This window comes from Falco naumanni, unplaced genomic scaffold (assembly GCF_017639655.2).
Source record: "Falco naumanni isolate bFalNau1 unplaced genomic scaffold, bFalNau1.pat scaffold_432_arrow_pat_ctg1, whole genome shotgun sequence".
NCBI classification, from domain to species: Eukaryota; Metazoa; Chordata; class Aves; order Falconiformes; family Falconidae; genus Falco; species Falco naumanni.
The window spans coordinates 1-17,023 of NW_024427499.1; the positions used below are offsets into that span (position 1 = coordinate 1).

The window sequence follows — 17,023 nt, forward strand, 5'->3', positions numbered from 1 at the left end:
TCCACCCCTATAGGCTCTCTACGGCCCCTATAGGTCCGTAGGGTCCCCTCCACCCCTATAGGCTCTCTACGGCCCCTATAGATCCGTAGGGTCCCCTCCACCCCTATAGGCTCTCTACGGCCCCTATAGACCCATAGGGTCCCCTCCACCCCTATAGACCCGTAGGGTCCCCTCCACCCCCATAAGCTCTCTATGGCCCCTATAGATCCGTAGGGTCCCCTCCACCCCTATAGGCTCTCTACGGCCCCTATAGATCCGTAGGGTCCCCTCCACCCCTATAGGCTCTCTACGGCCCCTATAGACCCATAGGGTCCCCTCCACCCCTATAGACCCGTAGGGTCCCCTCCACCCCCATAAGCTCTCTATGGCCCCTATAGATCCGTAGGGTCCCCTCCACCCCTATAGGCTCTTTACGGCCCCCATAGATCCATAGGGTCCCCTCCACCCCTATAGGCTCTCTACGGCCCCTATAGATCCGTAGGGTCCCCTCCACCCCTATAGGCTCTCTACGGCCCCTATAGGTCCGTAGGGTCCCCTCCACCCCTATAGATCCGTAGGGTCCCCTCCACCCCTATAGGCTCTCTACGGCCCCTATAGGTCCGTAGGGTCCCCTCCACCCCTATAGACCCGTAGGGTCCCCTCCACCCCCATAAGCTCTCTATGGCCCCTATAGATCCGTAGGGTCCCCTCCACCCCTATAGGCTCTCTACGGCCCCTATAGATCCGTAGGGTCCCCTCCACCCCTATAGGCTCTCTACGGCCCCTATAGATCCATAGGGTCCCCTCCACCCCTATAGGCTCTCTACGGCCCCTATAGATCCGTAGGGTCCCCTCCACCCCTATAGGCTCTCTACGGCCCCTATAGATCCGTAGGGTCCCCTCCACCCCTATAGGCTCTCTACGGCCCCCATAGATCCGTAGGGTCCCCTCCACCCCTATAGGCTCTCTACGGCCCCTATAGATCCGTAGGGTCCCCTCCACCCCTATAGGCTCTCTACGGCCCCTATAGATCTGTAGGGTCCCCTCCACCCCTATAGGCTCTCTACGGCCCCCTATAGATCCGTAGGGTCCCCTCCACCCCTATAGGCTCTCGATGGCCCCTATAGATCCGTAGGGTCCCCTCCACCCCTATAGGCTCTCTACGGCCCCTATAGATCCGTAGGGTCCCCTCCACCCCTATAGATCCATAGGGTCCCCTCCACCCCTATAGATCCGTAGGGTCCCCTCCACCCCCATAGGCTCTCTACGGCCCCTATAGACCCATAGGTTCCCCGCCCCCCCCTATAGATCCTGTAGGTCCCGGCGGTTGGTCGGCACGAAACAGGGAGGGGGGGGGGGGGGTCGGTCGGGGTCGGTCGTCATCGAAAATTTAATGAGGTGTCGGGGGGGGGGGGGGGGCTGGGGGGGCGGGGCCAAGGCACGGGGCGGGGCTTGCTCCCCGGAAGTGGGCGTGTCGCCGTCGTCCCCGCCCCCTCAGGGGTCAGGGAGGTCGTCGGCCAGCAGCATGGGGGAGCCGAGCTGGAGGTCGCGCTGGAGGCTCTCGAGGGAGGCGGGGCTGAGGCGATGGACCTCCAGCCAATCAGCAAGCAGCGAGGCGGAGAGCGGCGCCGAGTCGCCCTGGCTGGGGGGGGGGGAGGGGGAGGGGGGGGAGGGGGAGTGGGGTGGGGGAGGGGTGGGGGGGTGGAGTAAACGGGGTGGGGAGGGAGGGGGAGGGGGAGGTAGGCACGGGGGGCAACCAAGGTTGGGGGATGTCAGTGGAGGTTGGGTGACGTCATCAAAGGGGGTGGGGCCCAAGGGGCGTGGCAACCAATGGGGTGGCGCCCAAAGGGGGGTGGCACCCAAGGGTGGGTGATGTCACCCATGGTTGGGTGTCACCTGTGGTTGGTGTCACCCAAGGTTGGTGTCACCCACGGTTGGTGTCACCCAAGGTTGGTGTCACCCACGGTTGGTGTCACCCAAGGTTGGTGTCACCCAAGGGTGGATGATGTCACCCAAGGTTGGTGTCACCCAAGGTTGGTGTCACCCATGGTTGGTGTCACCCAAGGTTGGTGTCACCCATGGTTGGTGTCACCCAAGGGTTGGTGTCACCCAAGGGTGGATGATGTCACCCAAGGTTGGTGTCACCCAAGGTTGGTGTCACCCAAGGCTGATGTCACCCAAGGCTGATGTCACCCAAGGCTGATGTCACCCAAGGGTGGTGTCACTCAAGGGTGGTGTCACCCACGGTTGGTGTCACCCAAGGTTGGTGTCACCCACGGTTGGTGTCACCCAAGGGTGGATGATGTCACCCAAGGTTGGTGTCACCCATGGTTGGTGTCACCCAAGGGTGGTGTCACCCAAGGGTGGATGATGTCACCCAAGGTTGGTGTCACCCAAGGTTGGTGTCACCCAAGGCTGATGTCACCCAAGGCTGATGTCACCCAAGGGTGGTGTCACTCAAGGGTGGTGTCACCCACGGTTGGTGTCACCCAAGGTTGGATGATGTCACCCATGGTTGGTGTCACCCAAGGGTGGTGTCCCCAAGGGTGGATGATGTCACCCATGGTTGGGTGTCACCCAAGGTTGGGGTCACCCAAGGATGGATGATGTCACCCAAGCGTGGTGACACCCAAGGGTGGATGATGTCACCCAAGGTTGGGTGTCACCCACGGTTGGTGTCACCCAAGGGTGGATGATGTCACCCAAGGGTGGATGATGTCACCCAAGGTTGGTGTCACCCAAGGCTGGTACCACCCAACGTTGGTGTCACCCATAGCTGACGTCATGGTGGGCCACCACCCAACAGCGACACGCCGGGCGCTGGGGCCACCCCGACGCAGGGGTCCCCCCACCCCCCACCTCCTCCCCCACCCCCCCACCCCCCTCCCCCAACCCCCACCCCCTCCCCCACCCCCCCGCCCCCTCCCCCACCCCCCCCCCTCACCTCTCCTTGGTGTCCCCCACCATGTCCAGCGATTGGCTGAGGAACTCCTCCAGGTCGAAGCCCACCCCGTAGCCGGCCCCGCTGCCCTTGGGGGGTCCCCGAGAAGACGGGGGGGGAGGGGGTCCTCCACCTGGGGGGGGAGGGGAGGATGACAAGGAGCACTGGGAGCACTGGGAGCACTGGGAGCGCTGGGAGCAGGACGCCTCCGCCCACCCACGTCCTCACCTGGGACTTGGAGAGCTGCTGGGTGACGGTGGCCACGTCGGGGTCCGCCGCCGCCGGGGGGGGGGGGGGGGGGGGAGGGGCGGCGGGGGGGGTCGCCCCACACTTCCGGCCAACTTTCGGGGGGTGGGGGGTGGGGGAGGAGCGGGGGGGGCGGGGGGCGGGGCGGGGCTCCGTCCGCCATCTTGGTCCAACGCTCCAGGAGGTGGCGGTCGTCGTCGGTGAGGACCAGCCCCTGGAGGCCGTCGGCGCGGGCGCGGGGGTCGCGGCGTTCCCGCTCCCGTTGCTTCTTCTCCCGCTCCTTGGCGCGTTCCTGCCGCCGCCGGCGCTTCTCCTCCCGCTCCCGCTGACGTTCCGCTGCCGTTACCGGCTTCCGGCCCTCGGGCGCTTCCGGGGCTGCGCAAGGTGGGTCTGGGGGGAGGGAGGGGGGATGGGGTGGGGTGGGGTGGGGTGGGGTGGGGGAAGAGAGACAACCCCACCCGACCAAGGCCACCCGGTCATGGAGGGAACAAGCCACAACCATGGAAAGACCAAGCCAACCCAACCGTGGAGGCACCAACCCAACTCAAGCAACCACGGAAGGACCAACCCAACCATGGAGCCACCAACCCAACTCAACCCCACCCAACCCAACCCCAACCCAACCAACCCAACCATGGAGCCACCAACCCAACTCAACCCAACCCAACCCAACCAACCCAACCTCAACCAACCCAACCGAACTCAACCCAACCCCAACCAACCCAACCCAACCCAACCATGGAGCCACCAACCCAACTCAACCCAACCCAACCATGGAGCCACCAACCCAACCCAACTCAACCCAACCCCAACCAACCCAACCCAACCCAACCCCAACCAACCCAACCCAACCATGGAGCCACCAACCCAACCATGGAGCCACCAACCCAACCCAACCCAACCCAACCATGGAGCCACCAACCCAACCCAACTCAACCCAACCCCAACCAACCCAACCATGGAAAGACCAACCCAACCCAACCATGGAGCCACCAACCCAACCCAACCCAACCAACCCAACCATGGAAAGACCAACCCAACCCAACCCAACCAACCCAACCATGGAAAGACCAACCCAACCCAACCAACCCAACCCTGGAGCAACCAACCCAACCCAACTCAACCCAACCCAACCAACCCAACCATGGAAAGACCAACCCAACCCAACCAACCCAACCATGGAGCAACCAACCCAACCCAACCAAACCCAACCCCAACCAACCCAACCCAACCAACCCAACCATGGAGCCACCAACCCAACCCAACAAACCATGAAGCCACCAACCCAACTCAACCAACCATGGAGTCACCAACCCAAGCATGGAAAGATCAACCCAACTCAACCCAACCCAACCCTGGAGCCACCAACCCAACCATGGAGCCACCAACCCAACCCCTGGGACCCAAGAGACCATTGACCGAGCCCCCAACCCCCACCCCACCCCACCCCAGCCCCCCCCCAGGTGCCCCCTGACCTTTGCTCTTGTTCCTCATGGCCGACTTGAGCAGCGCGGCCTTGAGCGCCGCTTTGGTGTCGTCCGAGATGGCGCCGTCCCGCTTGGGCGCCGCGGGCGCCCCCGGCTCCGCCTTCACGCGGGGCGAGTCCATGGGGCAGTCGGGGGCGGGGGCGGGGCCGGGGCTGGGCATGTCCACGTCGGCGCAGGGCCAGGGGGGGCCGACGCCGGCCACCGCGGCGGTGGGCACGGCGACGCTGGCTGCGGGGACGGCGGCCATGGCGGCGCCGCCGGCGGCCACGGTGACGCCGGCGTTGGCCATGACCGCGGCGGCTGCGTTGACGCCGCCCACGGCGCCGTTGACGTTGGCCATGACCCTACTGGCACCATCCATGGTGGCGTTGACGTTGGCCATGACCCCGTTGACGTTGGCCATGACCCCGTTGACGTTGGCCATGACCCCATTGACCGCGTTGATGCCACCCATGGTGCCACCGGCGTTGGCCACGCCCCCGTTGACGTTGGCCACGCCCCTGTTGACATTGGCCATGACCTCGTTGACGTTGGCCACGCCCCCGTTGACGTTGGCCACGCCCCCGCTGACGTTGGCCATGACCTCGTTGACGTTGGCCATGACCCCGTTGGCTGCGTTGATGCCACCCATGGTGCCACCAACGTTGGCCATGACCCCGTTGACGTTGGCCATGACCCCGTTGACGCCACCCATGGTGCCACCGACGTTGGCCACGCCCCCGCTGACGTTGGCCACGCCCCCGTTGACGTTGGCCATGACCCCGTTGACCGCGTTGATGCCACCCATGGTGCCACCGACGTTGGCCATGACCCCGTTGACCGCGTTGATGCCACCCATGGTGCCGCCGACGTTGGCCACGCCCCCGTTGACGTTGGCCACGCCCCCGCTGACATCGGCCATGACCTCATTGACCGCGTCGACGCCAACGCCGCCGGCACCGATGCTGGCCGCGCCCCCGCCGACACCACCCATGGTGCCGCCGCCCTCGGCCGCGCCCCCGCCGCCGCCGCCCCCCCCGCCCCCGCCGTCCGCTGCCGCCGCCCCTCCCCCCCGCCGCCGCCCGGCGCCAGGGCGATGCGGCGCCGTATCCCCTCGCGCCGCTGGTGGAAGTCGGCGATCTCGGCCACGATGGCGGCCTTCAGCTCCTCCTTGCCCAGGGGCCGGCGCTCGAAGGCGAAGTCGAAGGCGGGGACGCACTCGGGCTCGTCCTCGGGGTCGTGGTACTTGGCCAGGAAGGGGTGGCGCAAAGCCTCGGCCACGCCCACCCGCTCCCGCGGGTCGAACCGCAGCATCCGCCCCAACAGGGCCAACGCGGCGGGTTCGGCGTCGCCGTAAAGACTCTCCCAAGGGACCGGCGGGCGCGGCGGGAGGCTCTGGACGTAGGCGCGGACCCGCTCGGCGCCGATGGCGGCCACCACGGCGGCGGGGGGCGTCCCCAGGACGGCCATGATGAGCTGGAGCTGGTGGACGTAGTTGCGGCCGGGGAAGAGCTGGCGCCTCCCCAACATCTCGGCGAAGATGCAGCCCACCGACCACATGTCGATGGCGCGGGTGTAGCGGTGGAGGGAGAGGAGGAGCTCGGGGGCGCGGTACCAGCGGGTGGCCACGTACTCGGTGAGGAAGGTCTTGGGGTGGCGGGGGTCGGCCCCCAGGCCCCGGGCCATGCCGAAGTCGCCGATCTTCAGCTCGCAGTTCTCGTTGACCAGGAGGTTGCTGGGGTTGAGGTCGCGGTGGAGGACGTTGGCCGAGTGGATGTACTTGAGGCCCCGCAGGAGCTGGTAGAGGAAGTAGCGCACGTGCTCCAGGGTGAGGGCTTGGGGGGAGTGGATGATCTGGTGGAGGTCGCTCTCCATCAGGTCCAGGACCACGTAGCTGCGAGGAGGTGGGGGGAGGGGAAGGGAGGAGGAGGAGGGGGAGGAGGAGGAGGTGGGTCCGTTGAAGTGGGTCCATTGGCTGGGCCCAAAAGGGGGAAGGGGAGGAGGCTATGGAGGGCCACCACGCGGGAGGATGGTGGTAGGACTCAAGGCGCGTCTCCTCCTGCCCCACAGGTGAAGGGAGAACCCGGGGGAGACGTCGCTATGGGGCCCAGCAGCCATGGAGAACCCAACCCACGTCTCCTCCTGCCCCACAGCGCCACACGGGACCTGGGGGAGATGTTGCTATGGGGCCCACCACCCCCAAGAAACCTGGTAGAACCCAACCCACGTCTCCTCCTGCCCCACATCGCCACCCAGGACCTAGTGGAGATGTCACCATGGGGTCCACCAACCACGTAGACCCCACACTACGTCTCTCCCTGCCCCACAAGTGAACGGAGAACCTGGGGGAGACGTCGCTATGGGGCCCAGCAGCCATGGAGAACCCAACCCACGTCTCGTCCTGCCCCACAAGTGAACGCAGAACCTGGGGGAGACGTCGCTATGGGGCCCACCAGCCACGGAGAACCCAACCCACGTCTCCTCCTGCCCCACAAGTGAACGCAGAACCTGGGGGAGACGTCGCTATGGGGCCCACCAGCCATGGAGAACCCACCCCACGTCCCGCCCTGCCCCACATCTCCACCCGGGACCTGGGGGAGACATTGCTATGGGGCCCACCAGCCATGTAGACCCCACCTCACGTCCCCCCCTGCCCCACAGCGCCACCCGGGACCTGCTGGAGACGTCGCTATGGGGCCCACCAGCCACAGAGAACCCAACCCACGTCTCTCCCTGCCCCACAAGTGAACGCAAAACCTGGGGGAGACGTCGCTATGGGGCCCACCAGCCACGTAGACCCCACCCCACGTCCCCCCCTGCCCCACATCTCCACCCGGGACCTGCTGGAGACGTCGCTATGGGGCCCACCAGCCACGTAGACCCCACCCCACGTCTCCTCCTGCCCCACATCTCCACCCGGGACCTAGCAGACACGTTGCTATGGGGCCCACCAGCCACGTAGACCCCACCCCACGTCCCCCCCTGCCCCATATCTCCACCCGGGACCTAGTGGAGACGTCGCTATGGGGCCCACCAGCCATGTAGACCCCACCCCACGTCCCCACCTGCCCCACATCTCCACCCAGGACCTAGCAGACACGTCGCTATGGGGCCCACCAGCCACGTAGACCCCACCCCACGTCCCCCCCTGCCCCACATCTCCACCCGGGACCCACTGCACACGTTGCTATGGGGCCCACCACCCCCAAGGAACCTGGTAGACCCCACCCCCACGTCCCCCCTGCCCCACATCTCCACCTAGGACCTGCTGGAGACGTCGCTATGGGGCCCACCAGCCATGTAGACCCCACCCCACGTCTCCTCCTGCCCCATATCTCCACCCGGGACCTGGTGGAGACGTCGCTATGGGGCCCACCAGCCACGGAGAACCCACCCCACGTCCCCCCCTGCCCCACATCTCCACCCGGGCCCTGCTGGAGATGTGTCTCCTGGGTTCCCACCCCCCCCCCCCCTCCCCGCCGCCGTGGGTCGCGCCGTGGGGCAGGGGACGCACACGGAGCGGAACTCGCCGTAGGGCACGGTGGGGCGCAGGATGTCCTTGATGCCGATGATGTTGTCGTGCTTGAAGTGCTTGAGGATCTTCAGCTCCCGCAGCGTCCGCTTGGCGTTGGTCACCACGTCGAAGGCGTTGGGGATCTTCTTGATGGCCACCTGCTGGCCTGGGGGGGGAACAGTGGGGCTGGGACCCACACTTGGGGGGCTGGGACCCACACTTGGGGGGCGGGGAGCCACACTTGGGGGGGCTGGACCCACACTTGGGGGGCGGGGAGCCACACTTGGGGGGCTGGTACCCACACTTGGGGGTGGGGAGTGGGATTTGGGGGGTGGGGAGGTGCCAGCCATGGGGACACACATAAAGGAGGAGCCGTGTGGGGCTGGGACCCACACTTGGGGGGCTGGGACCCACACTTGGGGCGTGGGGAGCCATACTTGGGGGGGTGGGGAGCCGGATTTGGGGGGGTGGGGAGCCGGATTTGGGGGGCGGGGAGGTCCCAGCCATGGGGACACGCATAGGGGAGGAGCCGTGTGGGGCTGGGACCCACACTTGGGGGGCTGGACCCACACTTGGGGGGCGGGGAGCCACACTTGAGGGGCTGGGAGCCACACATGGGGGTGGGGAGTGGGATTTGGGGGTGGGGAGGTGCCAGCCATGGGGACACGCGTAGGGGAGGAGCCGTGTGGGGCTGGGACCCACACTTGGGGGGCTGGGAGCCACACTTGGGGGGCTGAGAGCCACACTTGGGGGGTAGGGAGCCGGATTTGGGGGGTGGGGAGCCGGATTTGGGGGGGTGGGGAGGTCCCAGCCATGGGGACACGCATAGGGGAGGAGCCGTGTGGGGCTGGGACCCACACTTGGGGGGCTGGACCCACACTTGGGGGGGCGGGGAGCCACACTTGAGGGGCTGGGAGCCACACATGGGGGTGGGGAGTGGGATTTGGGGGTGGGGAGGTCCCAGCCATGAGGACACGCATAGGGGAGGAGCCAAGTGGGGCTGGGACCCACACTTGGGGGCAGGACCCACACTTGGGGGGGCGGGGAGCCACACTTGAGGGGCTGGGAGCCACACATGGGGGTGGGGAGTGGGATTTGGGGGGTGGGGAGGTGCCAGCCATGGGGACACGCATAGGGGAGGAGCCATGTGGGGCTGGGACCCACACTTGGGGGGCAGGACCCACACTTGAGGGGCTGGGACCCACACTTGGGGCGTGGGGAGCCATACTTGGGGGGTAGGGAGCGGGATTTGGGGGGTGGGGAGGTGCCAGCCATGAGGACACGCATAGGGGAGGAGCCGTGTGGGGCTGGGACCCACACTTGGGGGCTGGGACCCACACTTGGGGGGCTGGACCCACACTTGAGGGGCTGGGAGCCACACATGGGGGTGGGGAGCCCGATTTGGGGGGGTGGGGAGGTCCCAGCCATGGGGACACGCATAGGGGAGGAGCCATGTGAGGCTGGGACCCACACTTGGGGGGCAGGACCCACACTTGGGGGGTGGGGAGCCACACTTGAGGGGCTGGGAGCCACACATGGGGGTGGGGAGCGGGATTTGGGGGGGTGGGGAGGTCCCAGCCATGGGGACACGCATAGGGGAGGAGCCGTGTGGGGCTGGGACCCACACTTGGGGGGGCTGGATCCCACCGACCCACACTTGGGGGGCGGGGAGCCACACTTGAGGGGCTGGGACCCACACTTGAGGGGCTGGGAGCCACACTTGGGGGGTGGGGAGCGGGATTTGGGGGGTGGGGAGGTCCCAGCCATGGGGACACGCATAGGGGAGGACCCGTGTGGGGCTGGGACCCACACTTGGGGGGCAGGACCCACACTTGAGGGGCTGGGACCCACACTTGGGGGGTGGGGAGCCGGATTTGGGGGGTGGGGAGCCGGATTTGGGGGGTGGGGAGGTCCCAGCCATGAGGACACGCATAGGGGAGGACCCGTGTGGGGCTGGGACCCACACTTGGGGGGGCAGGACCCACACTTGAGGGGCAGGGAGCCACACTTGGGGGGTGGGGAGCCACACTTGGGGGGTGGGGAGGTCCCAGCCATGGGGACACGCATAGGGGAGGAGCCGTGTGGGGCTGGGACCCACACTTGTGGGGCAGGACCTTCATCCATGGAGCATTTTACCCCCCCCCCCCAAAGCCCTCCCATGGGGCAGAACCCCCTTGAAAGTGACCCATCCGGGGCAGGACACCCCGCTATGGGGCACGACCCACACATATGGGGGCAGGACCCACACTTGTGGGGCAGGACCCTCATCCATGGAGCATTTTACCCCCCCCCCCCCAAAGCCCTCCCATGGGGCAGAACCCCCTTGAAAGTGACCCATCCGGGGCAGGACACCCCGCTATGGGGCAGGACCCACACATATGGGGCAGGACCCACACTTGTGGGGCAGGACCCTCATCCATGGAGCATTTTAACACCCCCCCCCAAAGCCCTCCCATGGGGCAGAACCCCCTTGAAAGTGACCCATCCGGGGCAGGACACCCCGCTATGGGGCAGGACCCACACATATGGGGCAGGACCCACACTTGTGGGGCAGGACTCACCGGTGTCGCGGCGGCGCGCGGAGCTGACGACGCCATAGGCGCCCGTGCCGATGGTCTCGATCACCTCGTACTCGTCCCCCACCTCGAAGGTGACGTCGAGCGCGTCGCGCCTTCAGCAGGGCCAGGGGCCCCCCCCCGGCCCCCCGCCCCACGGCCGCCGCCTCCGCCATGGGGCTGCCCCACAGCAGGAGGTCAGCCGGGGGGCTGGGGACCGGGGGGGGTGAACCACCTGCCCCACACGGCCCAGACCCAGGTGTGCCAGGGAGCCACGGCCCTGCCCCACACGTCCCAGGGACCCACATCTCTGCCCCACACGTCCCAGGGACCCACATCCCCACCCCACACGTCCCAGGGACCCACATCCCTGCCCCACACGTCCCAGGGACCCACATCCCTGCCCCACACGTCCCAGCCCCACACGTCCCAGCCCCACACATCCCAGGAAGCAACATCCCTGCCCCACATGTCCCAGCCCCACACGTCCCTGCCCCACACATCCCAGGAAGCAACATCCCTGCCCCACACGTCCCAGGGACCCATGGCCCTGCCCCACACTTCCCCGCCACACACATCCCAGCCCCACACGTCCCAGCCCCACACATCCCAGGGACCCACATCCCTGCCCCACACATCTCAGCCCCACATATGCCAGGGACCCACATAGCCCAGGGACCCACACGTCCCTGCCCCACAATTCCCAGGGACCCACATCCCTGCCCCACACGTCCCAGGGACCCACGTCCCAGCCCCACACATCCTGCCCCACACATCCCAGCCCCACACGTCCCAGGAAGCAACATCCCTGCCCCACACGTCCCTGCCCCACACGTTCCAGCCCCACATGTCCCAGCCCCACATGTGTCAGGGACCCACATAGCCCAGGGACCCACATCCCTGCCCCACACGTCCCCGCCCCACACTTCCCAGCCCCACACATCCCAGCCCCACACGTCCCTGCCCCACACGTCCCTGCCCCACACGTCCCTGCCCCACAATTCCCAGGGACCCACATCCCTGCCCCACAAGTCCCTGCCCCACAAGTCCCAGGGACCCACGTCCCTGCCCCACACATCCCTGCCCCCCCCCCCGCCCCACACATCACACAGACCCACACATCCCGCCCCACATCTCCCCCAGGCCCCCACCTCCCCTCCCCTCCCCCGCCCCCCGGGCCCTTCCCCCTCCCCCCACGCCCCACGGCGGCCGCGCGCAGGTCTGGCTCTATGGGGCGGTTGCCATAGCGACGGGGGGGGAGGGGGGGGGAAGGGAGGCGCCCCCCCCCCCATCCCCTCCCCCCCCCCGGGCCGGGGGCAGCCACTCACCTCCCCCTCCCCCCACCCGGCGCCGCCGCTCCCGCCGCTCCCCGCGGGACCCGGAAGTGACGTCACGTAGCCCCACCCAACCCTCCTTCCCACCAATCAGCGCCTCCCGCTGGGGCCACGCCTCCTCCGGCCACGCCCAGCCCTCCCCCGGCCAATCACAGCGCTCCGCTCTCCCCTCCCCCCCCCCCCCCCCCCATGCCGTAGCGGGAGGGCGTTGCCGGGAAGGGGAGAGCGGAAGTGACGTCAAAGACAGTGACGTCACCGGGGGGCGGGGCTGGCGCCGGGGACACGCCCCTTCGCGCGGCGATCGCGGCTCCGCGGGGTGGGAGGGGGGAGGGGGAAGGAGCCCGGACCCCCGGCGGGGGGCGGGGCCACCATCGAAGGGGCGGGGAGCGCGCCCGGTGGGCGGGGCCACGGTCTGGGGGCGGGGCCAAGGTCTGGGGGCGGGGGCCCACTCCCTGCCGTCCCCCCTCCTCTCCCTGCAGTCTCCCCCCCCCCCTCCCCCCCCCGCGCCCCTCCCCCAGCCCCCTCCCCCAGCCCCTCCCCCAGCCCCTCCCCCAGCCCCTCCCCAGCCCCCAATCCCCTCCCCTCCCCCCCAGCCCCTCCCCCCCCCCACTTGCCCCACCCCACACACAAGCCCCTCCCCCCCCCCCCGAACGTGGGGCGGGTGGGGGAGGGGGGAGGCGGCAGGTGATTGGCCGAGCTCTGGGAGCGCCGCGCTGCCATTGGCCAGGAGCTGGGGGCGGGGCACCAATAAAGGCGGCGAAACGCCGGAGTGGGCGTGTCCTGGCTGCCGGGGTGGGCGTGGCCACGGGGGGTGGGTGTGGAGGGGCGTGGCCCACCGGTGGCTATAGGGGGCGTGGTTCCATACGGGCAGGGTCGTACAGAGGCGTGAGAGCGGGTGGGCGGGGCCGTAGAGGGGCGTGGTCGCGTTGGGCGTGATCGCAACTGGGCGTGGCCACGGGGGCGTGGCCACGAGAGTGGTGTGGCCATATATGGGCAGGGTCAGAGGGGCGTGAGCATGGGTGGGCGTGGCCATAGAGAGGCGTGGCCAAAGCGGGCGTGGCCATAGCGGCGTGATCGTGATCGTGGGAGGGCGGGGCCGTAGACGGGCGTGGTCACGAGGGGGGGGGTGGCCGTAGCGGGGCACGGCCATATATGGGCATAGGGAGGGATGGGCGTGGCCACATACGGGCAGAGTCATACAGAGGGGTGGGCGTGGCCACAGTGCGCGTGGCCATATATGGGCAGGGCTATACAGCGGCGGGTGGGTGGGTGGGCGGGCGTGGCCACAGAGGGGTGCGGTCGCTTGTAGGCGTGGCTACGTGGGCGTGGTCACCGGTGGGCGTGGTCACAGAGAGGCAGAGGCAGAGGCGTGGTTCGGTCCTTTATTAACCAATCAATGCTTAGCATTGCAGGGGGGTGTGGGGGGGGGGAGCATGGCCACGCCCCCTCCGTCGGGGCCCCCCTCCCCTTGGCCGCTCAGAGGGCGTGGCCCTGCCTGGGCGGGGCCTGGGCGGGGCCGTGGCGCCGCTGGTGTTTGCGCAGCCCCGCCCTGGCCCCGAAGCGCTTGGGGCAGAGGGGGGCAGGCGAAGGGGCGGGGCTCCGGGGGGGCGGGGCCGGCGGTGGCCACGCCCAGACACTCCCCCCCGGCGGCGGCCACCTTGGGTTCCCCATAGGGGGCGTCCCCGTCGGTGCCGCCCGCCCCTTGGCCACGCCCCCTCGCCGTGGCCACCTCAGGGCCCGATTGGGCCACCAAGGCGTGGCTGGGCGTTGCCGGGGCGTGGCCGGGTTGGCCACTGACGTCACGGCCAGGGCCAGTGGCCACTCCTGGGCCGGGGTGGCCACCAAGGTCCTGACCAAGGCTGGTGGCCACTCCACGGCCAGGTTGGCCACCAAGGTCATGACCAACGCTGGTGGCCACTCCACGGCCAGGTTGGCCACCAAGGTCCTGACCAACGCTGGTGGCCACTCCGCGGCCAAGCTGACCCCTGCCATCGTGGCCCCCTTTGATGGCCACCTTGCCCCCCGTCGTGGTGGCCACATCGACCCCCCTGTCGGTGGCCACGTTGACCCCTGTTGCGGTGGCCAAGTTGACCCCTACCCCGGCGGCCACGTCGACCTCCATGTCAGTGGCCACGTCGACCCCTACGGTGGCCACCTTGCTTCCTATGTTGGCCACGTCCCCCTCTACCTTGACCACGTTGACCACCACGTCAGTGGCCACGTTGACCCCCACGTTGGCCACGTTGACCCCCACATCAGTGGCCATGTTGACCCCCACGTTGGCCACGTTGCCCCCTATGTCAGTGGCCACGTCACCCTCTACCTTGACCATGTTGCCCCCTACGTTGACCACGTTGCCCCCCACATTGGCCATGGTGCCCCCTACGTTGACCACGTTGACCCCCATGTCATTGGCCACGTTGCTCCCTACATTGGCCAAGTTGACCCCTACGGTGGCCACGTTGACCCCCACGTCAGTGGCCACGTCACCCTCTACCTTGACCACGTTGTCCCCTACATTGGCCATATTGACCCCCACGTCAGTGGCCACATTGCCCCCTACATTGGCCAAGTTGCCCTCTACGTTGGCCACGTTGACCCCTACGTTGACCATGTTGACCCCCACGTTGGCCAAGTTGACCCCCATGTCATTGGCCACGTTGACCCCCATGTCAGTGGCCATGTCGCCCTCTACCTTGACCATGTTGCCCCCCACGTTGGCCATGGTGCCCCCCACGTTGGCCAAGTTGACCCCTACGTTGGCCACGTTGCCCCCTACATTGGCCACGTTGACCCCTGTGTTGACCATGTTGCCCCCCACGTTGGCCACGTTGTCCCCTACGTTGGCCAAGTTGACCCCCATGTTGGTGGCCACATTGACCCCTGCGTTGCCCACGTTGCCCCCCACGTTGCCCACGTTGACCCCTACATTGGCCACGTTGACCCCCATGTTGGCCACGTTGCCCCCCACGTCAGTGGCCACGTCACCCTCTACCTTGACCATGTTGCCCCCCACGTTGGCCACGTTGGCCCCTACATTGGCCATGTTGACCCCTACGTTGGCCATGTTGACCCCCATGTTGGTGGCCACGTTGCCCCCTACGTTGGCCAAGTTGACCCCTACGCTGGCCACGCTGACCCCCATGTCATTGGCCATGTTGACCCCTACATTGGCCACGTTGCCCCCTACGTCAGTGGCCACGTCACCCTCTACCTTGACCACGTTGACCCCCACGTCAGTGGCCACGTTGACCCCTACATTGGCCATGTTGACCCCTACGGTGGCCACGTTGACCCCCACGTTGCCCACGTTGACCCCTACATTGGCCACGTTGACCCCTACATTGGCCACGTTGACCCCTACATTGGCCACGTTGACCCCCGCGTTGACCACGTTGACCCCCACGTCATTGGCCACGTTGTCCCCTACGTTGGCCAAGTTGTCCCCTACGTTGACCATGTTGACCCCTATGTTGGCCAAGTTGCCCGCTACGTTGGCCCCCGCCGCCCCCCCCCGCCCCCCTCCCCCCCCCCCGCCGTGCGTCCTCTCGTGCTTCCTCAGCCCCGCCGCCCCCCCGAAGCCCCTCCCGCAGCGCCCGCAGGCGTAGGGCCTCTCCCCGGAGTGCGTCCTCCGGTGCTTCCCCAGGGCGCCGCGCTCCCCGAACCCCTTCCCGCACTCCCCGCACCGCCACGGCCTCTCCCCGCTGTGGCTCGCCCGGTGCCTCTTCAGATCCCAGGAAGCCACGAAACTCTTCCCGCACTCCCCGCACCGCCACGGCCTCTCCCCGGTGTGGGTCCGCCGGTGCACCGCCAGGTCGGCCGGTTGGCGGAACGCCTTCCCGCACTCCTCGCACCCGTAAGGCTTCACCCCTTGGTGGGCCCGTTGGTGCCGGCGGTAACTGGAAGGGTCGGCGAAGGTCCGGCCGCACTGGGGGCACAGGTAGGGCCGTTCCCCGGTGTGGACCCGCTGGTGGCTTTGGTAGGAGGACAGCTGGGTGAAGGCCTTCCCGCAGGTGGGGCAGGCGTAGGGCTTGCGGGCCGCGTGGATGCGCTGGTGGCAGGCCAGCGAGGAGGAGCGGCCGAAGCTCTTGCCGCACTCGGCGCACAGGAAGGGCCGCTCGCCCGTGTGGCTCCGCTGGTGGTTCCTCAGGTCCTTGCGCTCGGCGTAGGCCTTGGGGCAGGCGCCGCAGCGGTGGGGGCGCAGCCCCGCGTGGCCCCGCCGGTGCTTGCGGTAAACCGAGGGGTCGGCGAAGGATTTGGGGCAGTCGGGGCAGGAGAAAGGGCGCTCCCCCGTGTGGGCCCGCTGGTGGATGGTCAGCTTGGAGAGGGTGCCGTAGGCCTTGGGGCAGGCGGCGCAGGGGAAAGGGGGGGAGGGGCGGGGGCAGGAGGAGCAGGGAGGGGCGGCGGAGGGGGAGGGGGGGTCACCCGGGGACCTCCCGGCGGTGGAGGCATCTCCAGGGGGGTCCCCTATGGACGTGGCGATGGTGGTGGCATCTCCGGGGGGTTGCTGTGTGGACGTGGCGATGGTGGTGGCATCTCCGGGGGGTTCAGACACCAGCGCGGTGGCATCTTCAAGGGTTCCGGACAACGTGGCGGTGGTGGTGGCATCTCCAGGGGGTTCCCATGGAGACGTCATGGTGGTGGTGGCATCTCCAGGGGGTTCAGACGCCATGGCAGCGGCATCTTCAAGGGTTCCGGACACCGTGGCGGTGGTGGTGGCATCTCCAGGGGGTTCCCGTGGAGACGTCATGGTGGTGGTGGCATCTCCAGGGGGTTCAGACACCATGGCGGCGGCATCTTCAAGGGTTCCGGACACCGTGGCGGTGGTGGTGGCATCTCCAGGGGGTCCCAGCGTGGGCGCGGCGATGGCGGTGGCATCTCCAGGAGCTTCGGACACCATCATGGTGGCATCTCCCAGGGCTTTGGATCTGGATGTCCTGGCGGTGCCGGCGGCAGCTCCAAGGGCTTTGGACGTCGACGTTACGATG

At 68.0% G+C, this 17,023-nt stretch overlaps 3 protein-coding genes across 6 annotated transcripts; all 3 read right to left on the reverse strand.

Annotated features, from left to right (window-relative positions):
• Window positions 1-1,351: 1,351 nt before the first annotated feature.
• MAPK7 (mitogen-activated protein kinase 7) lies at window positions 1,352-8,312 on the reverse strand. Its single transcript, XM_040581556.1, is given in 8 exon segments — window positions 1,352-1,621; window positions 2,924-3,024; window positions 3,027-3,053; window positions 3,149-3,290; window positions 3,292-3,556; window positions 4,642-5,597; window positions 5,645-6,526; window positions 8,147-8,312. Coding segments are annotated over 7 exon segments (2,502 nt in total). The 5' UTR covers window positions 6,508-6,526; window positions 8,147-8,312; the 3' UTR covers window positions 1,352-1,473.
• A 5,091-nt stretch (window positions 8,313-13,403) lies between these two features.
• Window positions 13,404-15,517, reverse strand: LOC121082211 (uncharacterized transmembrane protein DDB_G0289901-like). 4 transcript variants are annotated; one of them, XM_040581562.1, is made up of 3 exons: window positions 14,650-15,517; window positions 14,257-14,322; window positions 13,404-14,190 (listed from the first exon to the last, which is right to left on the reverse strand). In XM_040581562.1, exons 1-3 carry the CDS (start codon window positions 15,493-15,495, stop codon window positions 13,429-13,431), a joined length of 1,674 nt encoding a protein of 557 aa, XP_040437496.1. In that variant the 5' UTR covers window positions 15,496-15,517; the 3' UTR covers window positions 13,404-13,428. The 4 variants fall into 4 exon arrangements, with proteins under 4 accessions (XP_040437496.1, XP_040437494.1, XP_040437492.1 ...); XM_040581560.1 differs by having other exon boundaries at window positions 13,404-14,322; XM_040581558.1 differs by having other exon boundaries at window positions 14,257-15,517.
• Window positions 15,518-15,573: 56 nt separating this feature from the next.
• LOC121082210 (zinc finger protein 668-like) lies at window positions 15,574-17,017 on the reverse strand (the record flags this gene model as incomplete). The annotated part of the gene is made up of 2 exons (XM_040581557.1): window positions 16,742-17,017; window positions 15,574-16,669 (listed from the first exon to the last, which is right to left on the reverse strand). Coding segments are annotated over exons 1-2 (1,293 nt in total), but the record flags the coding sequence as incomplete, so codon positions are not given.
• Between the last annotated feature and the right edge of the window lie 6 nt (window positions 17,018-17,023).